The following is a 14,604-nucleotide window of genomic DNA, read 5'->3' as shown; positions in this document are numbered from 1 at the left end:
CCCCAACCTCCAAAGGCACCCAGAAAATAGCCTCAGTCCCTCAATTTAATCGACAACTTTGTATAGGAGATGGCAGTTCTTTAGAAGTTGTAGATGCATAAATAACGTAAATAAACGTAAATAAATGTGGCCGTTTCTTTTCCAATATCCAGGTGGAGCCATTCTTTCTCAGCCTTGCCCTGTTTGATTTGAAAAGCTGTTGCAAGATTTCAGCTGATTTCCATGTGGACCTGAACCCCTTGCCTGTACGGGAGATGCTGCCCAATGCTTCTGCCCAGGACTCCAAGAACAACAGTGCTAGCAGCCACTTTCTTCATGGAATACCTGAATCCTGCTTGCGCTATGTAAAGCAAGTAAGGAACTCACTGTTTTATGCATGTCAGAGGATGGATAAAAACAATCTGGCTATGAACAAATGCACATTGGAGCTTCAGGGTGGTGATGCTGAACTTTTTAGGGCTGGGCTGGTTTCAGCAAGGGGGGTGGGCATCTCCCGACACCAGATTGGCCTCCAGGAAGGTGGATGTGTGTTCATTCCTGGCTACTTTATGGAAGAAAAGTTTGGTGTAATGCACAACCTGAATTGTTGTTGTTGTTGTTGTTAATATGCTGTCTGTCTGACTGGGTTGCCCCAGCCACTCTGGGCGGCTTCCAACAAATTAAATCATAGTAAAAACTTCCCCAAAGAGGGCTGCCTGCCTTCAGATGTCTTCTAAAAGTCAGATAGTTGATTATTTCCTTGACGTTTGACCGGAGGGCCTTGCACATTGCAGGCATCACCACTGAGAACTGAATACCACCATTGGCCACAATTCCCTGGTCAAATAGAGAAGTGTTGCTGTGTCTTTTCAGGCAATCATATAACCAGCCTCCTTTTTTTCTGGTGGGCTTAATCACTCCAGCCTAATCATCCCACTTCCTTTCTCCTTCCTCTTTGGGCACTGGGCTGCACCTCCCTGAAATATCTCACTCTACTGCCCAGCATATGTAGCTGTGCTCTGTTGAGTTGCCAGGTGGCTCCTCCCCAACGGAGCAGATCTGCGCAGCCTGTTTTGTGCCTTTGTCCACAGAACTGTGTTGCTTCTAGGACCTCACACTCTGCTCCTTTTCTGTGTCAAGGGGATCTTCTCTGTGACAAACCCACACCCAGAGATTTTCCTTGTTGCTCGGGTGGAGAAGGTGCTCCAAGGAAGCATCACACACTCTGTGGACCCCTACATCAAGACCTCCGATCCCACAAAGGTACGTTGAGCCACAACTAGGTGAAATCGTAATGCTGTAGGACTCGAAAGAGCTTCCATCTTTTATTACTTTGGGGTTTTCAAGACTTTGTTTTTGTTTTGACTTAAATCCACACCTCTGCCTTGTTCCTTGCCTTACAGACTGCTCAGAAGGTCCACAAGGTGGCAAAACTGGTGTGCAGCCGCCTTGGCCAATACAGGATGCCCTTTGCTTGGGCTGCCAGGTCAGTCTGTGTGTTTGCTTGACTTTGCTGCCTCTGGTTGGGAAACCCCAGGCCTGCAGAACAAATGCAGCCCTTGAGCCCTTCCTGTCTGGCTGTCCAAACACTCTCCCTAGTCTCACTTCACATCCTTCTCACTGGCTGGAATATCTCACTGGACTCTGATAATGCATCCTGCTTGCCTAGATGTAGAATAAAGAGGGGTGCTTGAGTGAATGTAGAAACTAGACAAGGGTAAAATGCATATCCATTGCTCTGACCACTTTAAACTCTAGCCCTGCCAAACCTGGACAGTTGCCCCAAGGGGAATGTGGACTATGAAAGGTTGCACGCCCCAGTGCATATCCTAGCAAGTGGAAAGGGTAGGGTTCAAGCAATGTTGTTGTGCCACAGAGAGGGTTTGCTGCAGAGGATTTGAAGGGCTTGGGCAGGGTTGGCTGAAACTGCAGCTGGGATTGCACCCATACTTCAGATTGGGGTGGGGAACCTCTGGCCTGCAAGCCAGACTTGGCCCACCAGGGGGTCCAAGTTGGTTCACGAGGCCTTTTCCCTGGAAACCACACTCCCCTGCCCACCAGCTGACAGGATGCACAATGTCATCGGATGGGTGGGGTTGGTTATTGCATTGGCAGTACGTGCATCTCTTCCCTTCAGGGAACAGGGGCACACCCATCTGAAGCAGCAGAATCCTTTTGTTCAGGAAGAGGTTTGCATCAGAATCCCCTGCTGGAATGAAGGGGCGCGAGAAAGCGTTGTTTCAGTAGCATCTTGCAATGTGCTTTGAAGCCCTGACTTCAGACCTTCTTCGAAGCACCTTGTGCCTGATGTTATTGTGACACCGAGTTATTGACAGGCAGGCGGCTCCACCCACCTGTCAAATTTGGCCCATGAGGCCGATCCTGACAAGAATCTGGCTCATGGTGCCAAAATGGTTCTCCACCTCTTCCTCAAACTGTGTTGCACCAGATGTTTGGTTCTGGGAGCATCTTTTCTCCCTACCCAAGAATTCTCCTGATAATGTTCTTTCTCCCAGAAGTCTCCTTCCTCAGGCAGCACCCAGTATTACCTGCTGGGTCTAGAATAAGGCCAAAGGAAGATCTTTCCATATCCTCATTTGTTCAGTGTTTTAAAGGAGTCTTCTAGAAGACTCCCAAGCAGAATGCTGCCTGCTCAAGTCCCAACCAGTTGAACTTCCTTCTGAAAGGCTCTGCCTGGTGCTTCCTTGACACTTCTTCTTCTTCTTCTTCTTCTTCTTCTTCTTCTTCTTCTTCACGGCCACATGCCCAGCTTCATCTGTGCCACGGTTCTCACAGCAGCTGTTTGTAAAAGATGCTGAATATTGAATGCCTGCAAGTCTTATAATTTAATTGCAATTTGATCTTTTGGCCTGAAAAAAGAAAAGAATTGGGGGCAGGCAGGGAGCACACCTGACCAATTAATAGTGAAGTCTGGAAAAATGCCAGGCTCAGAGCTGTAATGACAAACTGACCTCCTGCATATTCTTGGACGCATGGATTTCCACGGGGCATTTAAATTTATGTGGCCAAACAAGGTGCCTCTCTTCCCAGAGGACAGGGGGTTGTCGTTGCTACCTTTTCCCCAGACTGGGACTCCAGGCAGCTTACACAAATTAAAAAAACCACTAATAAAACACTAAAAGCATATAAAATATAATAATTAAAAAGTAATTAACTTCTAATAGAATTAAGACAGTATTAAAAACATCTATTTAAAAACTGATAGTAAAAACAGTACAGCACTCTTAAAAGCCCTTTCCTTAAAACCCCCCCAAAAAACCACCAAATGCAGTCAGTTCCCAAGAGCCTGACAGAATGAAACAGGCTTTACCTGTCAGCAGAAGGACAAGAAGGAGGGAGCCAGTCTAAGCTTCTCCAGGAAGGGAGCTGAGAAGTCTGGGAGCAGCCACCAAGAAGGCCCTCCGTCACGTCCTTACCAAGCGTTCATGGGAGAGGGGTGAAACTGTGAGATGGGCCTCCCCTGAAGATCTCAGAGCATGGAAAGTTTTACATGGGAGAATACGGTCTTTCAGATAGCCTGGGCCTAAGCTGCATGGGGCTTTACTGTTTTAATTGTTCTAGAGTTTGAGCTCATTGCAGGACTCAGAGTGGGGAATAGGGAGGTTCCTGCCTTTATAGTGCTGGAGGTGTAGAAATTCAGAAAATGATCTTGGGGGCTGCTCTTACAAGGTGGCCCTTACACATCAGCTTTCCCCAACCTGGTCTTGTCTACATGTTTTGGACTCCCAGCTCCCATCAGCTGTCCTGGATGGGGGAAGATGGAGCCCCTCAAGGTAGAGGGCACCAGGTTGATGAAAGTGTGAGGAGGTCATGGAATGGTAATCCAGCTGAGAGGCAGGTTGGCTGCAGGGAAGGTGAATGAACACAGAAACATAGGGAGCTTACACTGAGTGGGACCTATCAAGCTCAGTTTTGCCTGCACTGACCGACAGCAGCTCTCCAGATTTTCAGGTTATGTTGCGGATTTTACCTGGGCCCTTCTGCATGCAAGGCAGTTGCTCCACTATTGAACTTCGCCCTAGAGGAGCGGCTTGAACGTACGCTTAAATTTTCAGTGTTTCTTCCCGATCTCTGTGTATTTCCTTAGTAAAAACCCATTTCTAAGTTTGTGCCCCTTAATCATGAGGACTGGCACCTTCTGCCTTTAGTGGCCCTGACGATTAAGCCCAGATGTGGGGAACCTCTGGCTGCCCAGGTATTTCTGGGCTACAGCTGGGCTATCTGGGACTGCCATGAAATGCAGCCCATAACATCTGGCAGCTACCAGCTCAGCTCCAGCTGAGCAGAATTGCTCTAGGCATCTTCAGAGGTGGATATTTTTGCTTTCTTTGAGCACAAAGAACTATCAGGGCTTTCCAGCTGATGATAGTGGTTTCTTTGGGGGCACATTTGCCAAGATACAGCAGAGCATGAACAAGGTATTTAGGTAGTGCAGCCCTGTATGCAAAGCCCTTTAGGTCTCGAAAGACCTACACTGGCTCCCAGTACATTTCTGAGCACAATTTAAAGTGTTGGTGCTGACCTTGAAAGCCCTAAATGGCCTCGGTCCAGTATACCTGAAGGAGCGTCTCCACCCCCATCGTTCAGCCCGGGCACTGAGGTCCAGCACCGAGGGCCTTCTGGCGGTTCCCTCCCTGCAAGAAGCCAAGTTACAGGGAGCCAGGCAGAGGGCCTTCTCGGTAGTGGCGCCTGCCCTGTGGAACGGCCTCCCACCAGATGTCAAAGAGAAAAACAACTAGCAGACTTTTAGAAGACATCTGAAGGCAGCCCTGTTTAGGGAAGCTTTTAATATTTGAAGTTTTATTTTGTTTTTAATGTTCTGTTGAAAGCTGCCCAGAGTGGCTGGGGAAACCCAGCCAGATGGGCAGGGTAGAAATAATAATAAATTATTATTATTATTATTATTATTATTATTATTATTATTATTATTATTATTTAGTTTATTAGTAAACCAAGTGTAGCCTAGCCGAGGGTACTTTTAGGAAGAGCCTGACCCCTAGTGGCTTGAAAGCAAAAATTTCACCTAAAGCAACAGGACTCTAGTTGGTATCCATCTGTCTCAAAAAAAGAACGGAGTTCAGCTCCAGTGGCAAAGTTAAACCAGTGGAGAATTGGAACACCAGCTGTGGCTGCAGAGATTGGTAACTCATAACGGCTCCCCCCCTGCCCCCACCCCCTGCCCTGCGTTGTTTTTGCTGTGTTAGCAGCACCAAAGTGACCTCAAGCCTAGGAGGTCTCTGGCAGAGCCAGATACACTCTGCCTGAAAAGTACAGTCGAATGATCACAAAAGGATGGGGAACCTGTGCCCCCCTAGATGTTTCTGGGCTTTGCCAATGGCTCTGCAGTCTGTGACTCATGGGAGTTGGAGTCCAGCAACATCTGAAGGGGTTTTTTGCAAGTTCCCCATGTCTGTTCTATTATTATTACTATTATTGAGACTTTTAAATAGCTTCTCAACCTAAAGGTCTTCAAGCAACTTGCATGTTTTAAAGCATCAACATAAACACATCATGTCATTAAAACAACCCCTCTAAAAGCCACAGGAAGCTTTGGCAGCACACTAGTAACAAAACAACATCATCTCAGTCTGCCAAAAGCCTGATAGGAAAAGGTAATTCTTTTCCTGGTGCTGAAAATATGTCCACAAAAAGGCACCAGGTGGACCTCGCTAGGGAGAACATCCACAGATGGGGAGCCACCACTTCAAAGGCCCTGCACCATTGTCTCCTCCCTCTGATCTTCCAGCATGTTCTCTTTTAAGCCGTATTTTCCCGGAAACGGGAAGCCTCAAAAGCATTGCTCTGATCTCACAGGAAAGGCACTGTTGGGAATATTAAGGGAGGGCAAAATATCAATGCATTGTGCAGCCTCACGCGCCTTCTGCTTTCCTTTTGCCATTCCCCAGACCTGTCTTCAAAGACTCCCAGGGCACCTTGGACCTTGAAGGGAAGTTCTCCCCCATCTATAAGCAAGACAGCAGCAAACTCTCTGCTGAGGATCTCATGAAGTTGTTGGCAGAGTACAAGAAGTAAGTGTCAGCTGCCAGATGGGCAAGGATCTGTAAACCGTTGTAAAGGGGAGATGGGTCTGGAGAGGATGTTCCTATCTTTGAATCTAGGCATTGCCAGATTTGTTTGTGTTATCTAATGGAAGAGTGAGGAGTGCAGAATTTCAGAATCGGGTTGGAACACTTTATTTATTTAATAAATAAATTTATATCTCTCCCTCCATCCTAAAGGAACCCAGGGTGGCAAACATATCAGCATTAAAGCAGTACAGGGTAAAGGTAAAGGGAGCAGGTGGCGCTGTGGTCTAAACCACTGAGTCTCTTGGGCTTGCTGATCAGAAGGTTGGCAGTTCAAATCCGCATGACGGGGTGAGCTCCTGCTGCTTTGTACCAGCTCCTGCCATCCTGGAAGTTCAATAGCATACCAATGTGAGTAGATAAATAGGTACTGCTGTGGCAGAAAGGTAAATTTATGGAAACGAGTGCCAGAGGGCACAGTGTTTTACAGGCACTACCACTCATCACAGTGTCCCATTGCACCAGAAATGGTTTAGTCCTGCTGGCCACATGACACGGAAAGCTGTCTGTGGACAAACGCCGGCTCCCTTGGCCTGAACGTGGAGATGAGCACTGCACCCCATAGTCGAATTTGACTAGACTTCACTGTCCAGGGGTCCTTTAGTTTACAGTTAAAAATAAAATATCAACATATTTAAAGCAGCTGAAAATGTTCACATACTCTCAAAGCTGTGAATTTCCTGGCTGCTAGGAAGCAGTGTTTTCCAGCCACCAAATGCCTGGATAGACAGGGACATTTTTAAATTCCTCCTGAAAGTTAATAAAGAGGGACAGGTTCACTTTGCTGGGCAGGGCAAAGTGGGGAACCATCACCAGGCAGAACCCACTTGGCCATGGACTCAGTGCCAACTGGGCATCACCCAGCAACAGGCTCACCTTCAGAAATCCAAAGCTGATCCCCACACCATTCACAGGTCACACATCCAATGCTGGCCTAGCCCTCCCTGGGATACAGTGGTACCTTGGGTTACAGACGCTTCAGGTTACAGACGCTTCAGGTTACAGACTCCGCTAACCCTCGGGTTAAGAACTTTGCTTCAGGATGAGAACGGAAATCGTGCAGCGGTGGCGCAGCGGCGGCAGGAGGCCCCGTTGGCTAAAGTGGTGCTTCAGGTTAAGAACAGTTTCAGGTTAAGAATGGACCTCTGGAACGAATTAAGTGCGTAACCAGAGGTACCACTGTACTCATGTGACAGGATACTCCTCCTCCCTACCAGAAGAATCCCTGCACATAGAAAGCCAGAGTGCCAGGGAGATAAGGTGTGAGTAAAGCATGACACTACAAGGCAGGCTTAAGCAGTATGTGGACCGAGAACTCCCAGAAGTGCAAGCTGGATTTCGAAGAGGCAGAGGAACCAGAGACCAAATTGCAAACATACGCTGGATTATGGAGAAAGCTAGAGAGTTCCAGAAAGACATCTACTTCTGCTTCATTGACTATACAAAAGCCTTTGATTGTGTTGACCACAGCAAACTATGGCAAGTTCTTAAAGAAATGGGAGTGCCTGATCACCTCATCTGTCTCCTGAGAAATCTCTATGTGGGACAAGAAGCTACAGTTAGAACTGGATATGGAACAACTGATTGGTTCAAAATTGGGAAAGGAATACGGCAAGGCTGTATATTGTCTCCCTGCTTATTTAACTTATATGCAGAATTCATCATGCGAAAGGCAGGGCTGGATGAATCCCAAGCCGGAATTAAGATCGCTGGAAGAAATATCAACAACCTCAGATATGCAGATGACACAACTTTGATGGCAGAAAGTGAGGAAGAATTAAAGAACCTTTTATTGAGGGTGAAAGAGGAGAGCGCAAAATATGGTCTGAAGCTCAACATCAAAAAAACGAAGATCATGGCCACTGGTCCCATCACCTCCTGGCAAATAGAAGAGGAAGAAATGGAGGCAGTGAGAGATTTTACTTTCTTGGGCTCCCTGATCACTGCAGATGGTGACTGCAGTCACGAAATTAAAAGACGCCTGCTCCTTGGGAGAAAGGCGATGGCAAACCTAGACAGCATCCTAAAAAGCAGAGACATCACCTTGCCAACAAAGGTCCGTATAGTTAAAGCCATGGTTTTCCCAGTAGTGATGTATGGAAGTGAGAGCTGGACCATAAAGAAGGCTGATCGCCGAAGAATTGATGCTTTTGAATTATGGTGCTGGAGGAGACCCATGGTGCTCGAGAGAGTCCCATGGACTGCAAGAAGATCAAACGCATCCATTCTTAAGGAAATTAGCCCTGAGCGCTCACTGGAAGGACAGATTGTGAAGCTGAGGCTCCAATACTTTGGCCCCCTCATGAGAAGAGAAGACTCCCTGGAAAAGACCCTGATTTTGGGAAAGATGGAGGGCACAAGGAGAAGGGGACGACAGAGGACGAGATGGTTGGACAGTGTTCTCGAAGCTACCAGCATGAGTTTGACCAAACTGCGGGAGGCAGTGGAAGACAGGAGTGCCTGGCGTGCTCTGGTCCAGGGGGTCACGAAGAGTCGGACACGACTAAACGACTAAACAACAACAACAAAGCCTGACAAGCTCCTGCGATAAGGCAATGACAGTTTCATCACAGGATCCTCAGGATGACCCAGCCCAGGCACAGCTTGACCCCCTCAGCCAGAAATGGGTCTTCTTTACTACAGATTCATTAGGCAGGAGGCCAGGGTATTTCCCCCCCAGTTGTTTTTGTTTTCATCCACCTGACCCAAGAGCTGGACTTTTAGAAAAGTCAGTTTGAACATTTCCCCCTCCAGATGCACTACAACTGTTGGACTACAACTCCCATCAGCGCGAGCCAACATAACCAGTGGTCAGGGATGATGGGAGGGATGCATATTGGCTACCTCTAATTGAGAACAAACTATTGGTGCCATTATAGGCACAAAATAAAAAGGTAAAGGTACCCCTGCCTGTACGGGCCAGTCTTGTCAGACTCTAGGGTTGTGCGCCCATCTCACTTAAGAGGCCGGGAGCCAGCGTTGTCCGCAGACACTTCCGGGTCACGTGGCCAGCGTGACGAAGCTGCTCTGGCGAACCGGCACCAGAGCAGCACACGGAAACGCCGTTTACCTTACCGCTATAAAGCGGTACCTATTTATCTACTTGCACTTAAGGGTGCTTTCGAACTGCTAGGTGGGCAGGAGCTGGGACCAAACGACGGGAGCTCACCCCGCCACGGGGATTCGAACCGCCAACCATGCGATCGGCAAGAACCAGAGTTCTCAAAGGGAGGGGCGAGGGAGCACGTCAGCCGCAGGCTCATTCATAAAATGCCAAAACATGATTTGGAAGATGGGGAGCATTAGGGTCTGAACCAGCTCTCTTGGGATTCTGCTTGTGCGATTAGAGGGATCACTGTACTCTGGGTTCGTTGATGTAAGACAAAGTTTTTGAATGTTCTTTATTGAGGACTCGGTTAATTTGGTCCTCTGGCTAAAGAATCACCTGAATTATTTCCAGCTGTCTTGTGCTGTTTCTGTCTTGACTTTTTGTTCTGTCTTTATTTCCTTGCCTCTTTATCATGCAGACCAGAAAAGACAAAACTCCAAGTGATACCCGGCCAATTGAATATTACACTAGAGTGCATTCCACTGGAATTTGCAAGTAAGGAACTAATTTTTAATAATAATTGCCTTAAGGCCTTAGTACACACAGTCCCAGTCCACTAGGCTGGGTCCCATTCTCAGGCATGATATTGCTAGTCCAAGTCTCAGAATCCCTGACACACTACACACTTCCTGCAGGTTCTCCCAAAATTCTCACAGTTTCATCACAAATATTACTAGGGGTTCCAGGTGAAGATGGCGACAAGTAAGTCTGCTTGTCTTTGAGCTCTGCGGTCTGTTCTAGTTTTAATTTGTTTTTATTTTGAATAATTTTAAAGTCATTTGGCTCAGCAGTGTTAATTGCAATATACAGGCAAGGAGGATATCTGTTTTTATCTCTTTTACATTTATGTGGGCTTAAAAGCCATACAATTTAACTGGGCAGGCACTGAGATATCAGCTTAGCATTTAGCTGATAAGGAATGGTTGGTCACTTCATCTTGCCCAAAGGGTAGTCTGCAGTTTTAACAATTTTAGCATAATTACCACATGATGATGTTGTTGTTGTTGATGATGATGATAATGATAATAATAATCATGATGGTGATTATGATGATGATAATAATACCCTGCCCTTCAGGCTGGGTTTCCCCAGCCACTCTGGGTGGCTTCCAGCAAAATATTAAAATACAATAATTCATCAAATATTAAAAGCTTAACTAAGCAGGGCTGCCTTCAGATGTCTTCTAAAAGTCAGATAGTTGTTTATTTCTTTGACATCTGGTGGGAGGGTGTTCCACAGGGTGGGGGCCACTACTGAGAAGGCCCTTTGCCTGGTTCCCTGTAACTTTGCTTCTCACAGTGAGGGGACTGCCAGAAGGCCCTCAGAGCTGGACCTCGGTGTCTGGGCTGAACGATGGGGGTGGAGATGCTGCTTCAGGTATACTGGGCCAAGGCATAGACCTGCAGTCCTTCAGATAAATGGTCCAGAACTCCATTGCCAAATTTAGCCCAGAAATATTTGCTGGACTGTTGTGACTCAGCAACTGGAGAAGGGAACTTCTACACGACCAAGGTCTCTTGTCTAAACAAACAGTGGAGGGAATCTTTCACAGAATGAACACATTGGAAGAGGAAGTTTCTGGCTGTGAATACAATAATCAGCACACTAGTCAAGTTAATGGAGAGAGGAATTCTGACTGTAGCCCCGCAGATACGAACTACCAGCAAAGAAACTGAAGCTAGTGGTGGTTTGAAGGTACATCAGGACTAGAATAGTTTTGAGCTTGATAAGTCCCTATTGGATTCAGCAACTAAACAATTAAGGAGCAGCTATCAAGGTTGGAACTTGAGTTCAGAAACTTGCTTTTACAGCAATACGAATGCTAAAGAAATGGACTTGGAAGAGTAGTTTTCTTTTCTTAGACAAACCCCTTCAGGACCAAGACCATAGCTAGTGGGAGACACTAGCTCACTATCTTCCAAGGGAATGATTTTTGTGGGGATGATTAGGGAGGGATGAGAGGCTATATTATTTAATGATATCCTTCCTAACTTGCGCTAGCAAGTTCCATATTCTAACAAAGTTCCAAACATTCCCCTTTTAAAATTATGCAGCGATCAGCTTGTTGCTGACTCATCTGAGTCTTACTATTAAAGATTCCTTCCTGGTAAAATCCCTTCTAATCCCTCTTAAAAAGAAGAAACACTAGAATCTGATTCACGTGAATATAAAAGTAGTTTACTTACAGATTCATTCAGGTTCACAGACCTATCCCTGAAGGCAGGCTTGGGTTACATAACAACTAGAACTATTCCATAAAGAAGTGAGTCCCAAGTGACTGCGACTAAGCAGTCACTTCTCCAAACACACAGCAATGGAGAACACACACGGATCCGAACATGGAGGCTGTGTGCTCCTCCATGCTAGTAAAACAGACCACACCCTCTTCAAGTCTGTCCAGCTCAGGAGGAAACAGGAAGTCTTCTCCTGAGTGGGACAAAACATCCCCTAGCATGTCCACTGTAGGAATGTTGTACTTGACAGCAGTTTTACATCCCACAATTTTTGCCCTTCACCTAATCTATTTTGTTCAAGTGTCTTTTATTTTGTATTTTATTTTATTTTGTTTCAGTGTCTTTTGCTCCAGATTGGCACTTCACATTTCCTTCCCTACAGCACAGATAAGGGGAAAAGGCAGTGAATGGTGGAAAGGGGAACAAGGAGGGAAGTCCAAATTCCAATGATGATTCTTCTAGGAAGAGGTGCCCAGATGATCTGTGGCTGGTCACTCGTAACTGGCCAGCCGAATAATGTAAATAGAACTTGAATTTCAGGCAGGAATTCCAGCCATTGTAGGGGCTTCCCCAGATTTAGGAAATGCCAGTCTAGTTGTGACCAGAGCTTCAGTATTGAACTAACATCAGGATCCTGATGCATGGGATAAATTTTAGTCTTTATCATAGAGTCATAGAATTGTAGAGTTGGAAGGGACCCCAAGTATAATATACTCCAACCCCCTGCAATACATATTAATACATATGTTTGCTGACAGAGAGCTGCTATTTGAATTAAAATGTTGTCTAAATACCTCCCTCCCCCGCACCCAAATGGCAAGTTTGATATCCATTCCTCATACTTGCTTATAGGGTTATAACTCTTTTCATCCAGGCCTTGTCTTCCTGGGCCAGATAGAAGCGGCCTGCCTGCCAGGCAAGGGGCAAGTCCAAGAATAATCACAGCCGCTGGTCTCAGGTTCTGAGCAGCCTTGGATTATAAATACATTTATAATAAGCAGTGAGTCTCCTGCTTTGATTTTGTTTTTACCAGCACAAATAGGATTGCCTTGGGTTACCTTTCCTTCCTTTTCTTCTGAGCCTCCAGAGGGCATATATATATTCAATTAATAATAATAATAATAATAATAATAATAATAATAATAATATAGAGACACACCAGCTAGTCCCCACAAGTTATTCTGTAAGCAGAGAGGGAATCTGCTTTAACCATTGTTTGCTAGTATGGTGACTTCAGCCATGAAAGGGAAATTAAGCTACCAGACAGCTGTGATAACTTTTATTGCTGTGGCTGTCTGATGCAGAGCTAGCAGGGGAAGAAATCCACAGAAATATGGTCTCCCTGATGTCCTCCTGTGCTTTGCTCTCCAGAGGGCTGAGCACAGTTCAGCAACATAAGCTGTGGTTTTGCTCTTGGTTTGGGCTATGAACATAATTAGGGTTAAGGCAGCAACTATGCTTGTTGCTGATTCTGGTTAAGCATCATATACATGCTAAGTAAACTGTGGTTAGAGCTATCTCCCTGCTTTCAGGGTGACAAGTAGTTATTGTGAATGTCTCCTTATACAAGTCCTAAGAAGTGGGGAGGCTGATATGCTGAGTCACCATAGGTTTGCAATCTTAATCAGGGTTAAGGTAACAAACCATGCCTGGAGCTAACCATGGTTAAATGTTGCATCTTCACAAGGTCTATATGACACAAGTTAAAGGTACCTTTTCTTTTGCTGTTGCATTATGTGAAAACAAGATACCTACCTGCGGCCTTTGCTTCCCCTCTAGACTGTGTCACGGCCTCTTACATTCCCATCAAGCCCTTTGAGATGCAGGGCCAGGATGACAGCATTACAGTCGAAGTGGAAGAGTTTATCCCTGAGATCGCCAAGTACTGCTACCCTTTCACCATCTACAAAAACCAGCTCTACGTCTATCCTTTGCATTTGAAGTATGACAGCCAGAAAACATTTGCCAAGGTAAGCTTGAAAACAACAGAGCCAGGCCCACAGATTTATTTATTTATTTATATTTGCAAGTTTGAAATGTAGCTGAAGAACAGTTCAGTAGCATTGAGCAGTGAGTGGAACCGCATTGTGGAATGAATGGGGGAAATGCAGTCGTATTGGACCGTGCTGTTCTGGTGCCACAGCAAGGCAGGTCAGGACTTGCAGCACCATGGATAGCTCCAAGTGAGCGACTTGTTTTGAAAGAGGCCCAAAGCAACATTTCTACCCTTTGCTGCCAGATTACCTCTCCCAGGCAAAGTCCCTTGCGGGAAAACTTGATTTCTTCAAGGGACAACCCTCTGACCTGAAGATGAGACTTTTCTCCTATGTTCCAAAGCTCTGTGTGGGGAAAACCCTGGAGAGAAAGGGACTTAGACATCTGTTGGAAGGTGGGGACCTTCAGTCTCAGCAACTGCTGCATGGGGTCAAGACCAGCAGATATGGGTTGCTGGGCTCAGACCTGACACTCCTTTGCAGATCATGTTTTTGCTAAGAAACAGTTAACTCCAGCTTGCTCTGTGTAGTTTCCTTCTGGCTTGCTCCTGTAAGATAATCACCCTACTCCAAATATGCTCACTCAACCAATCAATCAATCTGCAAAACTGGCACTGTTACAAGTGCCACAAATCAATATTTTTGAATGGCAGCACCCACACTTTGGAACTCCCTGCTTATTGACATCATAAAGGCACCAAAAACAATCATTAAAAAAATTCAAAAAACCTCCAGCTCCAGCTGGCATGACCAATGGTCAGGGTTGATGGGAACTGTAGTCCAGCAACACCAGGAGGGTACCAGGTTTGGGGGTGGTTGTCATAAACCCTTGGAAGCAGAGACAGGATTAGCAGATTTTACAAAATCTATTATTAAACAAATAATTTAAAAATGGGTTCAGCCTGTTAAATTTGCAATAGTGGAGCCAGAATCTTGTGGAGCAGAAATGTATATGTACAGTGGTGCCTCGCAAGATGAAATTAATTCGTTCCGCAAGTTTTTTCTTCTTGCGAGTTTTTCGTCTTGCGAAGCACGGTTTCCCATAGGAATGCATTGAAAATCAATTAATGCATTCCTATGGAGACCGCTTGCCAGGCTGGCGGTGCGGAGAAGGGCTTTTCTCCCCACCGCAAGCCTTCAGGACAGGTACGGGAACAGAGGGGAAGGCGTGCAGCGCTTCT

At 46.0% G+C, this 14,604-nt stretch overlaps 2 protein-coding genes across 6 annotated transcripts in view; one reads left to right on the top strand and one right to left on the bottom strand.

The window, feature by feature from the left end:
• Window positions 1–14,604, bottom strand: part of KLHL13 (kelch like family member 13) — a 1,461,558-nt gene that overhangs the window by 207,543 nt on the left and 1,239,411 nt on the right. The window lies entirely within an intron of this gene.
• The window catches only part of DOCK11 (dedicator of cytokinesis 11), a 153,663-nt gene that overhangs the window by 33,807 nt on the left and 105,252 nt on the right, over window positions 1–14,604 (top strand). For all 5 annotated transcript variants that reach the window (XM_083595334.1, XM_083595335.1, XM_083595336.1 and 2 more), the window contains exons 12-17: window positions 153–353; window positions 1,120–1,242; window positions 1,383–1,465; window positions 5,907–6,029; window positions 9,614–9,690; window positions 13,209–13,399. In XM_083595334.1, coding sequence (XP_083451460.1) covers window positions 153–353; window positions 1,120–1,242; window positions 1,383–1,465; window positions 5,907–6,029; window positions 9,614–9,690; window positions 13,209–13,399 — 798 coding nt within the window. The remainder of the gene's footprint in view (window positions 1–152; window positions 354–1,119; window positions 1,243–1,382; window positions 1,466–5,906; window positions 6,030–9,613; window positions 9,691–13,208; window positions 13,400–14,604) is intronic.

This window comes from Podarcis filfolensis, assembly GCF_964270895.1.
Source record: "Podarcis filfolensis genome assembly, chromosome: Z".
In the NCBI taxonomy this organism is placed as follows: Eukaryota; Metazoa; Chordata; class Lepidosauria; order Squamata; family Lacertidae; genus Podarcis; species Podarcis filfolensis.
This window is presented reverse-complemented; position numbering and strand designations above follow the sequence as displayed.